This window comes from Aotus nancymaae, unplaced genomic scaffold, assembly GCF_030222135.1.
Source record: "Aotus nancymaae isolate 86718 unplaced genomic scaffold, 86718_ANA_hifiasm-v0.15.2.pri h1tg000007l, whole genome shotgun sequence".
NCBI classification, from domain to species: Eukaryota; Metazoa; Chordata; class Mammalia; order Primates; family Aotidae; genus Aotus; species Aotus nancymaae.
The window spans coordinates 62,582,922-62,602,154 of record NW_026988418.1 but is presented as its reverse complement, the minus strand read 5'-3'; the positions used below and the strand labels follow the sequence as shown (position 1 = coordinate 62,602,154).

Sequence of the window (19,233 nt, the reverse complement as noted above, 5' to 3'; positions counted from 1 at the left end):
AATTATATATTAATTATGTCTACTACTACTTCAAGGTATATTTGTGGTATCGTGTTCAAATAGTGAAAAATGAACACTTCAAAAACTGTCAAATATCTAATAACCATCCATTATTTTCGTAACTGTCAGGAAATAACATGGGATTTCTTGCCATGACAATGTGTTTTAGGATCCCATGTTGGCATCTAATGATAACTACATTCTCTTTAACCATTCATTACGTATTTCACCCTTGCCATCGTATATACCTTCAGATCTCTCCACTTTCATTTAAAAACTGGGAGATGTTTTGGTTCCTCTAATTGGATATTTCTCCTGTTCTTGATATTCTCAGATGCTCAAGGAATACTTAAGTTTTTTCAGCACTTGAACCCGAATTCAAATACTACTACTAGGTTTTCTTCCCTTGCCTTACTTTTTAACTTAGAAAATAGAAGCGAGATTTTAGTTTACCTTTTTCTTTCATATAATTTCCTTGTTTAACCAATTAATCGGTATATTTTAAAACATAAGGTACTATAGAGATATTAAGTGAATAAGTCAAAGGTCTTGGTCAAGTAGGAACTTTAAAAAGCTTTCTTTATTGCCTTAGGATTTTTACAACCTTACCTCATTCAGTCCTTTGGCTTCCTTGACCTGGTTTTTTCAGTTTTCATGTCACTCAGTGGACTTTATCTTCCTTTATTTCCTCTTTCATCTTTAAAAAAAGTTAAAGGATGAGGAATGTTGACATGCTCCTTTTATTTAAAAAAATTTTAATTTGCTTTATCATACTAGTAAACTCATATTTCTTTTTTTTTTTTTTTTTGGAGACAGTTTTGTTCTTGTTACCCAGGCTGGAGTGCAATGGCATGATCTCAGCTCACCGCAACCTCCGCCTCCTGGGTTCAGGCAATTCTCCTGCCTCAGCCTTCTGAGTAGCTGGGATTACAGGCACGCGCCACCATGCCCAGCTAATTTTTTGTATTTTTAGTAGAGACGGGGTTTCACCATGTTGACCAGGATGGTCTCGATCTCTTGACCTCGTGATCCACTCGCCTTGGCCTCCCAAAGTGCTGGGATTACAGGCGTGAGCCACCGCGCCCGGCAACTTATGTTTCTTGTATAGCTTTTTGAACACAGAGGTAAGCCAAAAAAAGAGAAAAAAATTCTTTTGTACTGGAGACAGTCCTAGTTAAAATTTAGTAGCTATACATAGGTGTAAATATATAATTTTAAAAAGACCAGGAGAGGAGTAAAAACCCTTTTCATTGAACAGCATATTATAAACATTTACCTGAGTCAACAAATGGAGCACTTCTCAAACTTTTTAAACTGTCAGGACCCCTTTACATACTTAAAAACTGAGTTTTTATTTGTGTGGCTTATATCTATTGCATTAGATATTAAAACTGAGGCCGGACACAGTGGCTCACGCCTGTAGTCTCAGCACTTTGGGAGGCCAAGGCAGGTGGATCATTTGAGGTCACGCGTTCAGGACCAGTCTGGCCAACATGATAAAACCCTGTCTCTACTAAAAATACAAAAATTAGCTGGGCGTAGTGGTATGCACCTGTAATCCCAGCTACTTGGGAGGGTGAGGCCGGAGAATTGCTTGAACCTGGGAGATGGAGGTTGCAGTGAGCCTAGATCAAACCACCGCACTCCAGTCTGGGTGACAGAAAAAGACTCTATCTCAAAAAACAAAACAAAAAAAAAAAAAAAAAAAAACCTGATACTTAATAATAAAACTATTATATTTTAACATAATTAGTTATTTGTTGTTAAAAAAAACAAAAACAAAAACTTTATTTTCCAAAATAAAAAAGGAATTAGTGTGAGGAGTAACATTGTTTTACATTTTGCAAATCTTGTAAATGTCTGCATTCAGTTTGTTATGATATGTTGTCTTAGTTTGTACTTATTGTTTCCTTTACTTGGAATGCCCTCCCTGGTCTTACTTACTCATCCTCCAATCCATCTCAAACATCACTGCCTTTGAAGACCACCCCCTTTTTAATGGCAGTATAGAGTTGATTGCATCTTCCTTTGTGCCTCACTCTGCATTTAATACCTGCTTGCCACATTACTATCTAGGCTTCAGGTCCTTGAGGGTGGTGACAATGTCTTATCCAGTCTTCAGTCTTTATTTACTGATACTTCTCTTCTTAGTTTGCTGAATGGGTGAATTATTACTTCCCCTTATGCAGTATCAGTTCATCTTCTATCCAAACAAACTGCTGTTCTTACAGTTGTACCAATTCCATCAGATTTTGTAACTTTTGAGAATTTGGGTGGGACTTTGGGAATATTAGTATCTTGAATTTTCAGTTTTGTAATTTTATTATGTATTCAAACATTATGTTATATAAGTAGTATGTGAAATATGGCTGTAGCTTTATTCCTTTATTCTTTTCAGGAAAGATACTTTTTTGATATATACAAATATATATATATATATATACTTATTTTTTGGATTGCACACACTTTGACTGAAAAGAGTTCCACAGTTATGTAAAGATTATAAGAAATGCACCTTGACAGAAAGGGTATAGACCATAGCTCACTATGGGGATTTGTCACAAATAGACTAAAAAAAAAAAAAGGTTTATTATTAAAAGTAGGATTACTGATTTCTTAAATAAGAGATTTATACCAACAGTTGAAAAGTACAGAAATATGATTAAGTGTACATGCCAAGGAAAATATAGTTAGAAATCTATGTTGTAATAGTTAGTCCTATGTAGTGTAATTTTCATGAGTTGAGCAGGATTTCTTCCTGTTCAGAATCCCTTTTTATTGTTTTTGCTCAGTTAATATAAGAGCCTTATGGAGCATTTCCTCTCCACCAGTTTTCATCACAGAAAAAATAATATACTATCTGTAATTACCCTTCAAGGCAGGGTTCTAAAACCTTATGTACCTAAGAATATTCCAATGTATACTTTTGTGGTGTCAATTCCTGATCCCTGTTTCCAGGTAGTTCACATACCACCTTTTGTCTTCCAAGTCTTAAAAAAGTTTGTAGGATTTTATAGCTAAAAGAAATTTTGCAGATCTTCTAATAAGACTTTTTGAAGAGTTGGATTATAATGAGAAAAGTGCAGGGCCAAAAACAATAATGTTTCCAGAATCACAAATCTAGTCAGCTAATGGACCAACAGAGACAGTTTTTGGAACCCAGATTTTCCATTCTACCTTGCTCCATCAATCAGTAGGCCTTTCTTGACTGGTTTCATCACAGAACAGCTTTTCTTTGTCGTTTGCAGAATAAGAGTGAAGTTACAGTAAGATTATTTGTATAAGCTTAGGGATATTAAAGTTGTAATTGTTTTTTTTTTTTTGAGACGGAGTCTCACCCTGTTGCCCAGGATAGAGTGCAGTGGTGCAATCTTGGCTCACTGCACCTTCCACCTTCTGGGTTCAAGAACGAGATTCGGCCTCCGCCACTCAGGTAGCTGGGATTACAGGTGTGAGCCACCATGCCCGGCTAATTTTTGTATTTTTAGTAGAGATGGGGTTTCACCTTGTTAGCCAGGCTGGTCTCGAACTCCTGACCTCAAATGATCTGCCTACGTCAGCCACCCAAAGTGCTGTGATTACAGGTATAAGCCACCGTGCCTGGCTTCAGTTTCTGTTTTTTTTCTAATTCTCTTCTCAGTCCCAGGTTTTTTTTGTTTGTTTGTTTTGTTTTTTTTGAGACGGAGTTTCGCTTTTGTTACCCAGGCTGGAGTGCAATGGCACGATCTCGGCTCACCGCAACCTCTGCCTCCTGGGTTCAGGCAATTCTCCTGCCTCAGCCTCCTGAGTAGCTGGGATTACAGGCACGTGCCACCGTACCCAGCTAATTTTTGTATTTTTAGTAGAGACGGGGTTTCACCATGTTGACCAGGATGGTCTCGATCTCTTGACCTCGTGATCCACCGCCTCGGCCTCCCAAAGTGCTGGGATTACAGGCGTGAGCCACCGCGCCCGGCCCTTTTTTTTTTTTTTAAGACAGAGTCTCCCACAGTTGCCCAGGCTGGAGTGCAATGGCGCAGTCTTGGTTCACTGCAACCTCCACCTTCTGAGTTCAAGCAATTCTCCTGCCTTAGCCTCCCAAGTAGCTGGGATTACAGGCACCCACCACCAAACCCAGCTAATTCTTGTTTTTTTTGGTAGACTTGCGTTTTGCCATGTTGGCCAGACTGATCTCGAACTCCTGACCTCAAGTGATCTGCCCACCTCAGTCTCCCAAAGTGCTGGGATTAGAGTCGTGAGCCACCACACCTAGCCCCAGCTTTATTTTCAAAAGACTCTTGAAAGTTTTTTTTCCTGCTGAAGAATGATTTGAATTTGATGAGGTCATCAATAACTTGAAATTGTTTGAAGGAAATAAAGAAGTCAGCAGAGGATACCTATCTAGAAATAAGGTTCAGTTTATTGTTAGATATACCATGTTCTTCTGGAAAGGACCCAGAACAGTCTTAGAGTAGATTAATTGGAGAATTGCTCCCTAGCTAGTTGGACCACTTAGCTCCTCCCTTCTCTCCGGTTTGGGCTAAGCTGAAGACAAAAACAGCATTTGTCCTCAGAATATAGGGCTGAGTATTAGCACTGGAACCTTAGAGGCAGAGCAGTGTCCCACATAGCCTGTGGACTTTAGGCTCACAAGATAAACTGTTCACACATCCTGATGAGCGGAAGCAAATCTACTCTTTTCCTCCCTTATAATCACTAGAGACAAACTATCGTCTCTAGGCAAATTAAATTAAATTCAGATCACCATTTATGGAAAACCAATACCATGAAAGAGAAGAATCAAACTCAGTGAACAGAGGATCTGTCTAAATTTTTAGGAAACAATAGAACAAGACTTTAAAATGAGTAGTTATGCTGGGCACAGTGGCTCACACCTGTAATCTCAATGCTTTAAGAAGCTGAGGTGGGAGGATCACTTGAGGCCAGGATATCGAGACCAACCTGGGTAACAAAGTGAGGCCCTCTCTCTGCAGGAAATTAAAATTTTTAAAAAATTAGCCAGGCATGGTAAGACACACCTGTAGTTGGGAGCTTGAGGCAGGAGAATCACTTGAGCCTGGGAGTTTGAGATTACAGTGAACTATGATCACACTGCTGCACTCTAGCCTGGAAGATCAAGTGAGATACTGTCGCTAAGAAAAAACAACTAAAAAAATTAAGTAATAGAGATGATTGCATATACACTAAAAGAATGCTTTGCTGTACGTACTTGCCAATGCAAAAAAAAAAAAGAAAGAAAAAAGAAATTACCAAAAATATTGGAAATTAAAAATTGACCAGTCAAAATAATTGTTACGCTGGGCCTGGTGACAAGAACCTGAAGTCCAGCTACTCAGGAGGCTGAGGTGGGCAGATTCCTGAGGCGCCAGAAGTTGGAGGCTGTAGTGAGCTATGATCACACCAGTGTACTCCAGCCTGGGCAACATATTGAGACCCTATCTCTTAAAAAAAAATTGTGTGATCAGGAAAATGGGCACAGATGAAGAATACATTAGTGAATTGGAGTTGAGGATTTTCCCCAAGCAAAGCATAAAATGACAAAAAAGATACAATATAGAGGAAACCAATGAGATAAGCAGGTTAGAATTTAACATTTTATCATCCATTTATAATAGTATATCCAGAAAGGGAGAATGGCAACAGGGGGCAGAGGGCAGAGGTTAAGTTTAATAACCTCTAGAATAGGTTTTTCCGTAGCATTCCTCACGACCTCTAATATGGTGTTGAATAGCAGAGGCAATACGAGTCATCTTAGCCTTGCTTTTAAAGTTGATGACTCAGGGCAGGAACAGCGGCTGACACCTATAATCCCAACACTTTAAGAGGCCAAGGCCAGAGGATCACTTGAACCTAGAGTTTGAGACCAGCCTGGGCATTGTGAAACCTCTCTCTACAAAAATAAAAATTACAGAATTAGATGTGGTGGCATGTGCGTTTGGCCCCAGCTACTCTCTGAGGCAGGAAGATGCTTGAGCCCAGGAGGTTGAGGCTGCAGTAAGCCTTGATCATACCACTGCACTCCAGCCTAGACAACAGCCAAGACCCTATCTCAAAATAAATAAATTAATAAATAAAGTTAGTGACATTGCTTGTGCTTCATTATTAAGGTTGCTATAGAATTTTGGTCGATAACCCTTTATTAAGTTAAAGATATTTATTTTGTATCTACCAAAAACTAATAGTTTTTTTTTTTTATGTTATTGTAATAGGTGTTAAGTTTTATTTTTTTCAGCATGAGTTGAGATGATCACATGTTTTTGCTCTTTTAATTTGTAAGTTACATTAACTTATTATATTGAACCATCCTTGCATTGAGATCATTGGTACTGGTATACTCCATAATTTGCTAATATTTTATTTAGTTTTGCTTAAATGTTCAGTATCAAGATCATAGCTTTCTCTTTTTGTGAATATAATATATTTGGTCAAAAACTATTATCCTGTTCTTGAAAGACAAATTCAGAATTATCAAAATACATATATTCCCCAATCAGAATGTACCTATACTGATAGTAACAGCTTTGGGGGTGCTTTATGAAAAGAAAATTGAAGGCTCCTAGACAGTAAAGGTTTAAACAGGACACTTTTTTCAAGGGATGTGATGAAAATTTTGTAATTTGTTAATTGTTTCTCCTTTTATATGTTACTTTTCATAATTATCTTAGTGTAAATTTTGTTTCTCTTTAGGTACGCATAGCTGCTAAGTTCATCACTCATGCACCCCCAGGGGAATTTAATGAAGTATTTAATGGTGAGTAAAGATAAGTATTTAGTTATTTTAATCCCTCCTTAATCATCATTATTTATTGAGTACTTGCTATCTGTTTTGACTTGTTGTAGCTATAACTAAATAAATCAAGATTCAAAGAAATTAAAATAACTTGTCCAAGGTCCCCCAGTTAGTAAATGTCAAAGCAAGAATTCAAACCCAGGTCTGAGTAAAAATAAAGCTCCTAACCCATAAATTAGTATGCCTGTCCTTTGTGAGAAAAGATTTAAGGTAGAGTAGTATTAATAAATGTAGAAGCAATACTAAATTATTTTCATAGTTTTATTTTTATCATTATAGGTCATAGCTTAATTTTCTTCAGTGTTTTCACTTAGGAAGTCACATGATATGGAACACTATCAGTGGGACCAAACTGAGTATATCTTAGAAGCTTGTCAAATATGCAGATTCAGCTTTATCTTCCCTCAAGATTCACATTCATTAGGTCTGAGATGGAACTGATTAATCTGTACTTCATCAAGTTCTTTACCAGGTGATTGTGAATCGCAGCAGGTTTGGGAACCACAATTATTTACAACTTTCCAAACTATCTGCTGTCTTAATACATTTTACAAACTGAAAAATGTGATGGAGCATCTTAAATTTGATGATGAATTGAATCATTGTAATCCCATCTTAAGTTATTAAATGCATCTTAAAGATTCCTTAAGTAAAATAATGATTGTTGTGCATCTTGGTTCAGTTAGCAAACATTAATTTTGAGATTCTAATTTTATATTAGAAAGTTAGCTACTTCAGAGGAACTGTATGATATTCCTCTGTAGCCAGCTCAGTAGAACAGTCAATAATAACCTTTATTGATAAAATTGGTAAAAGTAACAAGGAGAAACATAAATATTTGCTTCAAAGGATATAGGATATAATAGAAGTAAATCAAGATATTTTTTATAAAATTGTTTATGGATTTTGTGCACTAACAGCAAAGGAAACAAATGCAGCCTTTTTCTAGTCTTTCTTTTACATTGACTAAATGTAAATTCTTAGTAACATTTAGAAAAATATTTTTTTCTGTTGAAATTTTCAGTTTTTAATAGAAAATTCTTCTTGAACTTTAGCTCAGATAAATTCTTGACTAGCTGGCTGGGTATGGTGGCTCATACCTGTAATCCCAGCACTTTGGGAGGCTAAAGCAGGTGAATCACCTGAGGTCAAGAGTTCAAGACTAGCCTAGCCAACATGGTAAAACCTCATCTCTACTAAAAATACAAAAATTAGCCAGGTGTGTTGTCATGCGCCTGTAATCCCAGCTACTTGGGAGTCTGAGGCAGGAGAATCCCTTGAACCCAGGAGGCAGATGTTGTAGTGAGCCAAGATTGTGCCACTGCACTCCAGCCTGGGTGATAGAGTGAGACTTTGTCTCAAAAAAAAAAAAAAAATTGACTGACAAAATTTAAATTAATATCCTTAGTAGTTAGAAGTCCCTTGTTTTATTCTGACAACCAAATATACTTGACAGGAATAACATGAGAATAACTGGTACCAAAGCATTAGGTTAAGAATTGGTAAGCTACTCATGCAGGAGGGCTGGTTTTTGTTGGCACACATTGGCCACTACCAGGCCTTCCAGAAGCTCTGAAAGTCAATGGCCTTTGCCTTGTAATCAGCCTCCCTCTTGGAGTTAATACTTAGTAGTTTCTGAGTAACAAAAGACTGTCTCCTTCCGAAAGAAAAGTGACTAGACTTTTGACACACAGCTTTTTAAAAAGGTTGTAGACCCCCACATTAGATTCTCCAACGAAAAATGTGTTTAAGAGTTTTGCTGATCTATGCTCATATTAAAGGATTTATTTAGATATAAAATTAACACTCTTAACTGTAGCTTTCTATAAACCATGTTTTTCATTTGCTGTGAAGTTCTTTGAGACTATATAGCACACATAATTGTACACAAATCTGTTAACATTAGCATCTTTTCATTTGCATGTTTAGAATTTCTACTCATATAGTACACCTGAAGACTAATCTCACAAAGCCTGAATTTTAAAAATTCAACCTGGAAATCTGCTAAAATTTCTCAAATTTATCCTCCACTGAACATTATAACATTTTTTTCTTCCTCAGATGTTCGGCTACTACTTAATAATGACAATCTCCTCAGGGAAGGGGCAGCACAGTAAGTATCTTTCCAAATCCACTTACAGTGTTATTCTGACATTGGATAAACTATGTTGACAGTAAACTAGTGCCCTAAAAATGAAGTTTAAAATACTTCAAAATAAGGCAGTTGGTTTTAGCAATTTTAGTTTTTTTTTTTCTTGGAGAAAACATGTTCCCCCTACATGTTGTTTACTTCCTCAAAGCTTATTGTAATATATGAACCTATTTTTATTTCTGCCAACATTAGCCCCATTAAAGCGGAGTTTAATGTTACCTGTTAGGTTTTCCTTTATAGTTGTTCTAGTTCGTGTTGAATGTTTTTAAATGGCTAGCTATAGATAGGAATGATCTGCCAATGAGGAACGATAATGTTTAAGAATAGCAGATATTGGCTGGGCAAGGTGGCTTATGCCTATAATCCTAGAACTTTGGGAAGCCAAGGCGGGCGGATCACCTGAAGTCAGGAGTTCAAGACCAGCCTGACCAACATGGTGAAACCTCATCTTTTAAAAAAAACGAAAAGGTTCTGTTTCAGTTGCTGTCTACCCAACTGGCCCAGAGTTCCTTTGTAAAGAGTGGAATAATGCTTATTAACCAAATTCTTTGTAAAGAATTGAATAATGGCTAGGGTGGGTAGGGGTGGGGAAAGAGGACAAGGACAGATTGATGCAGAGCAACAAATAATTATCTTAAAGTCACTGGAATTATCATCATGAATGATACCCTAATTATACATTATTTTAAGGAAGCTAGGCTCACATCAGAGATACACTCTAATGATGGTTTCTCTTAGATTCATAGAATCTGCCATAGAAAAGGACATTCATGATTTGCTAGTTTAACTCCTCTCTACTGAAAGAATCTCGTCAACATCTGTCAACAGACAGTTATCTACTCTGAGTGCTTCTAGTAATAAGGAATTCACGATCTCACAAGGCAAGTTCTTCAATTTGCCTGCCATATTGGTCCCAGTTTTATCCTTGAGAGCTACCCACAATAAATCTGCTCTGTACATCACTTGAGAAGCTGAAAGGGGTGGGTGTTGAATATCACCCAAGTGTAATTGCAACCTAAGCCTGTAGTCCTGTTTCCGATTAGAACCAAAGAGAAGTTGGCATGTAGCTTCTCAGCCTTTGGCTAAGATCAAGAGAAGTTGGTACCTAGTTCAGATACTTCATTTGCTTTAATTGCACTGACGCTAAAGCTTTGTATTTATAAATATTCTGGTTCTTACAGACTATAGGATCTTGGGGAACCTTTTTGTTAAGAGAATTTTCCTGGACCCAAATATTTTATTTTCCATAGAGAATAAAAATTCAGTTTTATTTCTGTATTAAAGCATTTCAGGCCAGGTGTGGTGGCTCATGCCTGTAACCCCAGCACTTTGGGAGGCCAAGGCAGGTAGATCACAAGATCAGGAGTTCGAGACCAGCCTGGCCAACCTGGTGAAACCCCGTCTCTACTAAAAATACAAAGATTAGCCAGGCGTGGTGGCGTGTGTCTGTAATCCCAGCTACTTGGGAGGCCGAGGCAATAGAATCACTTGAACTCAGGACGTGGAGGTTGCAGTGAGCTGAGATCGTGCTATTGCACTCCAGCCTGGGTGACAGAGCAAGACTTTGTCTCGAAAAAAAAAAAAAAAGGCATTTTAGTCCCTTTGCCATAGTCCTCATAGTAAGTGCTCAGTTAATGTTTTCATAATCATTATCATAATTATTGCCTTCAGTCTATATAAAATGAAGGTCCTGAAGTAGCTACGATTTGCCATCTTTCCTGGATTTCTGACCACCAGGACCATCCCCAGATAATTCCAGTACTTCTGGAATAAGTAGAGTGTTATAAGTCATGTTAAAGAGTGAATTTCATTCTGACAGAGATAGGAAGTGAGACTGTTTTGAGCAGAGAATTACATAATGCAACTTATATTTTAGAATAATCAATAGCTGCTGTGTAGAGGGGCAAAAGCTGAAGTAAGATTAGTAATTGCAGGACTATTAGAATAGTTCAGGGATAGATGCTAGTGATTGGACTAGAGTGGTAGCAGTGGAGGTGGTAGGAAGGAGTCAGATTCTGAATATATACTTAAGTAGAGCCTGTAAGATTTACTGATGGATTGGATGTGAAGTGTGAGAGAAAGAGAAGAATCAAAGATCACCCCAAGTCTTTGGCTTAGGCAGCTGGTAGAGTGGAGATCCTATTTACTTGAGATGCAATTAAAGGTAAGCTCATTTTGGTGTTGGTGTTTGTAATCTATGGTCTTAGGACATATGCTAGAATAGAATATTTATTTCCTACTCATTTTTTTTTAACTATTCTACTTTTTATGAACAATTTATATCCTTTCTGTGGAGCCAGTGTGTTTAGGATTAATTTTGTTACATGGGGATGTGGTGTTTTAAGGAGATGATTCATTTTAAAACACAGTAATAACTTTTGGCTGGGTGCAGTGGCTCATGCCTGTAATCCCAGCACTTTTGGAGGCTGAGGTAGGTGGATCACCTAAGGTCAGGAGTTTGAGACCAGCCTGGCCAACATGGCGAAACCCCATCTCTACTAAAAATACAAAAATTAGCTGGATGTGGTGGCGTGCATCTGTAATCCCAGCTATTTGGGAGGCTGAGGCAGGAGAATTGCTTGAATCTGTGAGGCAGAGGTTGCAGTGATCCAAGATCCCACCACTACACTCCAGCCTGGGCGACAGAGCAAGACTCCGTCTCAAAACAAAACAAATAACACAATAATAACTTTAACAAAGTAAGATTGAAAATTGGCTTTAACTACTTTAAGAAGTTTAATATTTGTTACTTTGCTTTGTCTTGAAAAGCCTAGGGAAAGTTTAACACTGTTTAAAACTCCATCCTTTTGTAGTTTATAAGTGTGATGATTGAGTTTTCACATGCATGTGTGAGATGTGCCTCCCTCACACCTTGTTACGTTGGCACATTACCTGTCTGACATGGGGGAAAAAATCCTAGCAGTCTGTTTTAGTAGGTTAAAATTGGGAATTCTGTGAGAAGACTGATACTTTTCAAGAATATAAGTGTAGCTCTTACTTCTTTCTTTTACCTTGTCTTTTGCTTTAGCTTTGTTAAGTGTATTAGAGAGCCATTAAAAATGCAGAATTTAATAAATCACGCTTTGGACAAACAGTAATATTAGGCATGTACTTTGATTATTTATGCATGCCTCTTAAAAATAACTATTCTGTGCCTGAGGCTCTACTTTGATACTTGACTCATGCTCAACTTCACTTCACCTTCTTCTAGTGTCAGTTGCCTTCTGACATTTAACTATAGTTTCTCATGACTCTGATAGCTGAGAAAAAAAAATCATTTTTCAGTGGAAGATTCTTTTGAATTACTGAAAGCTTCTGCCTAAAAGATTAAAATTATTGGCAGTTCACAATAATCAGATTGCTTCAAACTTTGGAATCAGCCAAGTGTGGTGGTACGAACCTGTAGTCCCAGCTACCGGGAAACTGAGATGGGAAGATCTCTTGAGCCCAGGAGTTTGAGGCCAGCCTGGCAACCTAGTGAGACCCTATCTCAAAAAAAACAACTTTGGAATTGTAAAAGTAGAAGGTCTTTTGGAGCTTAAAGCAGAGAGGAAAAGGTAGTTTCAGAGCTTGAGGAGCTTCTAAGATCCCTGTGGAGAGGAGTCCCTTCAGAAAGCTAGAAGGCATTATGTTAACACTGGATGTATGGGGAGAAAAGGGAAAAGTACCAGGTAGTATTTTCACATTTCTTTTCACTATTCTGTAAACTACCTTTTGTGTTTATTTGCACATAATTCTTTTCTCTCTTCCTCCTTTTTTTTTTTTTTAAACTTTTTAAAAAACAGTGCATTTGCCCAGTATAACATGGATCAGTTCACACCTGTGAAGATAGAAGGATATGAAGATCAGGTAATAATTGCCTTTTAGATAGGCTATGCCTGGCAGATAGTAGATATCCTATTAATAGAAACCAAAGCAGATGTCTGAACCAGGTGCTGAATAAATCTGTCTTAGTTTTTATAGTTTTGTAAATATTCTACATGTTAGGATATTCTTCCTCTCTCTGATAATACTATCGGTTTCTTTGACAAGAAAGGAGAGCAACAAGAATAGTGAAAATGGAAGGATTTGAGTCTTACAGGTTTTCCAGCTGTCTTTATTCTCCTTGATGAGAATAACAGCAGACATTATATTTAATGGAAAAATAGAGGCATTCCTCCTTAATTTAGACTACTTATTACTTTAGGATTTTGGTGGTTGGGAGATGGGATGAGAAAACACTTCACTTTATGTATTTTTTTATTTTTGAACCATATGAATGTACTACCTATTTTAAATGCTAAGTGTAATGACCCTAAAGTTTCATAACGCCTCTGGGAAAATACATGAAAAAATATACAAAAGTGTACATAAAAATTAATACAGCTATGTATAAAGTACATATATAGATATTAGAAACCAAGAAATAAAGTATATTATTAATATGGAGGATATTTTGTAATATAAGTTGACATTCATAAATACAGTATTCCTAGTAGCATGGGACTTGGTTGAAAAATTAATATGAAAGAGAAATCTGACTAAATGAAAAATTAACTGCCTCAGAATTTTTATTGATTTGTTTCACAAAAGGCAGTAAGAATTGTCTTTTTTAAAAAGTTACTCATATTTTTAATTATTCTTTGGAAGGTCTTAATTACAGAGCATGGTGACCTGGGTAATAGCAGATTTTTAGATCCAAGAAACAAAATTTCCTTTAAATTTGATCACCTACGGAAAGAAGCAAGTGACCCCCAGCCAGAAGAAGTTGATGGAGGTCTGAAGTCTTGGAGAGAATCCTGTGACAGTGCTTTAAGAGCCTATGTGAAAGACCATTATTCCAACGGCTTCTGTACTGTTAAGTATCTGACTGCTTTGTTATCAAGAGAATGTTTTCTTATATTTACCTTATCCTTTGGAAGCTTTGGCCTGCCAAACATCACTTCTTTCTTAGTTATGCTCTCTTCTCTGCATTTTATTCCCTAAATCATTTTGTAAAGGGGTATAAATAAATGGAAATTTTTTTTTTCCTTCTTTCTAAGGGTTTAGAAAAAAATGGAAATTTTTATACAGAAAATTTCTTTTTAAAATCCCAGTGCACAAAAAATTTAGATCCCGACGTATTCTGTTTTCACATTTGACTTATTTACTTTTGAGAAATGCCTTACACCTATCAGAAAAAGGTCTTTGGTTTTTTTCATTCTTTTTTTAAATTAATCTTTTTCACTAATTTCTTTCTTGTTTGTATTTTTATGCAGATCTAAAAAGTCTTTGGTTTGGAAACGGGGAAAAAGATGTATACTAAAATTGTTGATCAAGCTATTGCTCATATTTATGGGTTTTTGATACAGGCATTTTTACGTAAAGCTACTTCTACATAGTTTAGATGTTTATATTAGGTAATCAGAACTATTAGAACCAAACAATTGGCTGGGCATGGTGGCTCATGCCTGTAATCCCAGCACTTTGGGAGGCCAAGGTTGGCTGATCACTTGAGGCCAGGAGTTCGAGGCCAGCCTAGTCAACAGGATGAAACCTTGTCTCTACTTAAAAAATACAAAAAGTACCCAAATGTGGTGGTGTACAACTGTAGTCTCAACTACTCGGGAAGCTGAGGCACAAGAATCACTTGAACCAGGGAGGTGAAGGTTGCAGTGAACTGAGACCACACCACTGCACTACAACCTGGGCAACAGAGTGGGACTCTGTCTCCAAAAAAAAAAAAGAATTTTTTTCTTTTTTAATCAAGAGTAGTTTGATTTGCTTTTCTTTTGAGACAGAGTCTCACTCTGTCACCCAGGCTGGAGTGCAGAGACGCTGTGTCGGGTCACCACAACTTCCATCTCCTAGGTTCAAGCAATTCTCTTGCCTCAGCCTCCCAAATAGCTGGGATTATAGGCGCCACCATCACACCTGGCTAATTTTTATATTTTTAGTAGAGACGAGTTTTCACCATGTTGGCCAGGCTGGTCTCGAACTCCTGTCATCAGGTGATTCACCTGCCTTAGCTTCCCAAAGTGCTGGGATTACAGGTGTGAGCCACTGTGCCCAGCCTGATTTTCTTTTACTACCTCTTGAGTGTAAAAATAGATAAATTTGGCTTTAATCATGATTTTTCCTTTATAAAATTATGGTATATTAAGAAAAATATTCATTAAAATGTTTTTTATTTTTGCATTTATTTTTAAATTGACAAAAATATGTACAACATGATGTTTTGAAATACACATACATTGTGGGATGGCTATATTGAGCTAATAACATGGATTACTACACATACTGATTTTTTTTTGTTGTGAGAAAATATCTCAGCAATTTTCACTAGAATATTTTAAATATGCAATGATGATGAGTTACATGGCAGTCTAGAATACAGTTAGGAGCACCTACTTTGAAGCCTTACTAATGGTTTGAATTCTGGCCCTGCCAATTAATTAGTTGTATGACCTTAGGTAAATTACTTAACATCTCTGTGCCTCAATTCTATGACTATCAAATGGAAATAATTGTTTTTACCTCATAGGATTGTTGTGAAGATTTAGTGAATTAATAATATATGTAATATATGCCTGGAACAGTACCTGGCACAAAGTAAGCTCTAATAAATGTTAGATAAATGTTAGGCTAGGTGTCATTATGTTTTTTTGTTTGTTTGGTTTTGTTTTTGTTTTTTAAGTAATGGAGAATACCCATTATGGTGGACTAGACAAGTACAGAATTCCCGTTTGGAAACCAGTATTGCAAAGGGGAGACATGACGGACTCCTATTTAGAAATTGACTTTTTAATCCTAAATATACTTTGAATTTATTGTTACCCATTCAAAGTTTGTGACTATACCCATTCTTAATTTGGAGACCTCCAGCATCAAATAACCTTACTAGATACCAAATAAGCCACAGAAAGTTATGGAGTTGTTCTGATGGTGTCTGCTGTGCATCAGTGTCCTATGTCTTAAGCTGACCTGCTTGGTAGTCTGTAATTTCATCTCATTATTCCCTATTACGTTTTCTACATAGTTCCAAACATTTCTCATTGTCCTCTGGCAGGCATCTAATCTCCCACGTTTTGTAAGTATTGACATTGACAGAAAATCTTTTTATATCTCTTTTCTTCATACTCAGAAGTCTTCCCTACTCGAATCTGAGCGAGAAGGGTCCTTATTCTTGATTTCATACTATCCTATATACTTCAAAACATCTTCTTGGGACTTTGTTTTATCTTCTGATATATTTCTCTTTACCTAAGAAAAGATTTATTTCTCCTGTCCTTAAAGAGAATAAAAATCTTTCCTCAATCATAATTCCTGTAAGTTATTTCTCTCTCTTTTTTTTTTTTTTTTTTTTGAGGCAGGTCTTGCTCTGTTGCCCAGGCTCACTGTAGCCTCTACCTCCTGGGCTCAAGGGATCCTCCCACCTCAGCCTCCCAAGTAGCTAGGACCACACAGGTGCACACCACCACACCTGGCTAATTTCTCTCTCTCTCTCTCTCTCTCTCCCTGTCTCTCTGTGGTGTGTGTGTGTGTGTGTATAGATGGGGTTTCACCATGTTGCCCAGGCTGGTCTCAGACTCCTAGGTTGCCTCCACCTCCAAAGGTGCTGGGACTACAAGGCATGAGCCACCATGCCCAGCCTATTTCTCCTTCTTTACCTGCCCTTTCCACCTTGCTCTTTCTTCGTCTTCTCCACTTTTTCCCTGCTCTCATCTCTCTCTGCATCACCACCAAATCAGTGCACATTCTTTCCTGGCTAGTGCCATTTCCTCTGTTTACTTCTGAATTTTTTACTTTAGTCCCCATTCTACAGAAACTGCTCTCTGAGATTACTAATGGTTCCTGAGTTACCTGGTCCACTTTCCTTTTCCTCATCCTTGCCCTCCGTATGGCATTTCACACTGAAGCCAGTCAGCTACTTCTGGAAATTATCTTTTACTTAGGCTGCTATATCAGCAAACCCTAATTATTATTTTTTTCCTTCTTTTATTTATTTATTTTTTGAGATGGAGTTTTGCTCTTGTTGTCCAGGCTGGAGTGCAATGGCACAATCTCAGCCCACTGCAACCTCTGTCTCCCAGGTTCAAGCAGTTTTCCTGCCTCAGCCTCCCTGAGTAGCTGGGATTACAGGCACCCACAACCACACCTGGCTAATTTTTGTATTTTTAGTAGAGATGAGGTTTCACCATGTTGGCCAGGCTGGTCTTGAACTTCTGACCTCAGAAGATCCCCTGCCACGACCTCTCAAAGTGCTGGGAGTACAGGCGTGAGCCACTGTGCCCAGCCCCCTAATTCTTTTTTTTTTTTTGAGACAGAGTGTCACTCTGTTGCCAGGCTGGAGTGCAGTGGTACGATCTCAGCTCACTGCAACCTCCACCTCACGAGTTCAAGCAATTCTTCTCTCTCAGTCTCCCAAGTAGCTGGGACTACAGATGCCCACCACCACACCCGGCTAATTTTTTGTGTTTTAGTAGAGACAGGGTTTCACCATATTGTCCGGGATGGACTTGATCTCCTGACCTCATGAGCTGCCGCACCTGGCCTAATTATTGTTACTCTGTTTGTACTGCATTCTTTTTTTTCCCTACCTTTGTAAATGTAGGCATTCCCCAAAGTTCATAGTCATTTAATGCAGGTAAAGTAACTTGGACTTCAGTGTCACAAAAACAGTGGGTTTGGATTCTGCCTTTACCACTGTCTGAGTGACCTTAGGCAAGAAGCTTTGTGAACTTTAACTTTCTCATCTGTAGATGATAACAATATATTTTATCAGATTTATTGTAGGTAAAAGAAAATATATGTAGAAACATATTTTGTGGACTATAAAGCACTTTTTTTTTTCTTTCCCTTGGTGATTGCATTTCCATTCACCTTTCCCACACTAAGGAAGAGTTAGTGTTTCTAACTACTAACTAGACACCTCCATCTGTAGTTCCCAGTTTGTTAATGACACTACCATCTTTTTAGTCACCCTTTAAGTTCCTTCTTTCCTTTACCCTTCATTTGCCATATACTGCTAGACTATGATTGTATTTCTACATTCTGTATGTAGCTCTTCCTTTCCATTCCCATTAATACAACTCTGGCTTGTTGCCCAGATTAATCCTGTGGTGTCCTAACCAAGCTTCAGCTTTTCTTCTGTTTTATCTTGTATACCAGTATTGATTATTCTTGGTTCTAGTCATGTTTTGCTGTCTCTCCAATGTCTGTAGAATAAAGTCTTAAACTTCTTACTTTACATCTACTATTACATGACCTAAATCTACCATTCTGTTTTGTCTTTCATTAGTCTACTTCACCACAAACTCTTTAAACCTGACGGAATTATCAGGGATTTCACTGAACAAGCCCTCAGTTTGTGCCTCGCATTTGTTCTTGGTCTCTGCTTATCAGAATCTCATCTGTCTTGTAAGACCCAGCCTAAATGGCACCTGCCTTGTACCCTAAACCTGGAGCAGTATTTCCCTCTGTTTTCGTTGTATCACTGTCTCTAGTAGAACCTAGTATGTTCTGCTTTGTGTTCATATCCCATGAACACTATTGTGTTGTAAGCTCATTTTATCTGATTCTTTGTCTCCCCCAAAGGATTTAACACACCGCTTTTGTACAGTGCATGTTGTTTAAATTAAATATGTGTTTGGAGTCTTAACTTTTTTTTTTTCTAAACAATAGGTTTATGCTAAAACTATTGATGGGCAACAGACTATTATTGCATGTATTGAAAGCCACCAGTTTCAGCCTAAAAACTTCTGGTAAGAAATAGATATTCTCTTCTATTTGTATGTCATTTATATAGGAAAGAAGCCAGCAATTGAGACTTCGTTTTTAATCCAGCTAGCTTGGAATAATTATTTAACTTACAGACTTCAGTTTCCCATGTATAAATGAAGGATTTTGACATTATTTAGATTTCTTACAGTTCTAAGGCTTTATAATTATATTTTCCTTTAAAAGTTACTCTTATTTTGAGTGACAACAAGTGATTAGTAACGTGCCCAGTTGAAAATCTGAGTTTTACTTGAGTTAGGGTTAATGCTACTTGAGTTAATTGTATAACTCGGCAGCCTATTCATCTGATTTTGGAAGAGCCTCCCATGAGCAGAATAGGCATGGTTTTTCATTTCTTTTTTTTGAGACAGAGTTTTGCTCTTGTTACCCAGGCTGGAGTGCAATGGCGCGATCTCGGCTCACCGCAACCTCCGCCTCCTGGGTTCAGGCAATTCTCCTGCCTCAGCCTCCTGAGTAGCTGGGATTACAGGCACGCGCCACCGTTCCCAGCTAATTTTTTTGTATTTTTAGTAGAGACGAGGTTTCACCATGT

At 37.6% G+C, this 19,233-nt stretch overlaps 1 protein-coding gene and 1 non-coding gene across 2 annotated transcripts in view; both read left to right on the top strand.

Annotated features, from left to right (window-relative positions):
• The window catches only part of CAPZA1 (capping actin protein of muscle Z-line subunit alpha 1), a 48,132-nt gene that overhangs the window by 16,585 nt on the left and 12,314 nt on the right, over positions 1–19,233 (top strand). Inside the window, exons 2-6 of the mRNA XM_012466586.3 lie at positions 6,688–6,751; positions 8,852–8,903; positions 12,728–12,791; positions 13,572–13,778; positions 18,585–18,664. Coding sequence (XP_012322009.1) covers positions 6,688–6,751; positions 8,852–8,903; positions 12,728–12,791; positions 13,572–13,778; positions 18,585–18,664 — 467 coding nt within the window. The remainder of the gene's footprint in view (positions 1–6,687; positions 6,752–8,851; positions 8,904–12,727; positions 12,792–13,571; positions 13,779–18,584; positions 18,665–19,233) is intronic.
• LOC135273526 (small nucleolar RNA U13) lies at positions 11,744–11,844 on the top strand. Its single transcript, XR_010341315.1, has one exon. It is a non-coding gene; the product is annotated as a small nucleolar RNA U13 (small nucleolar RNA).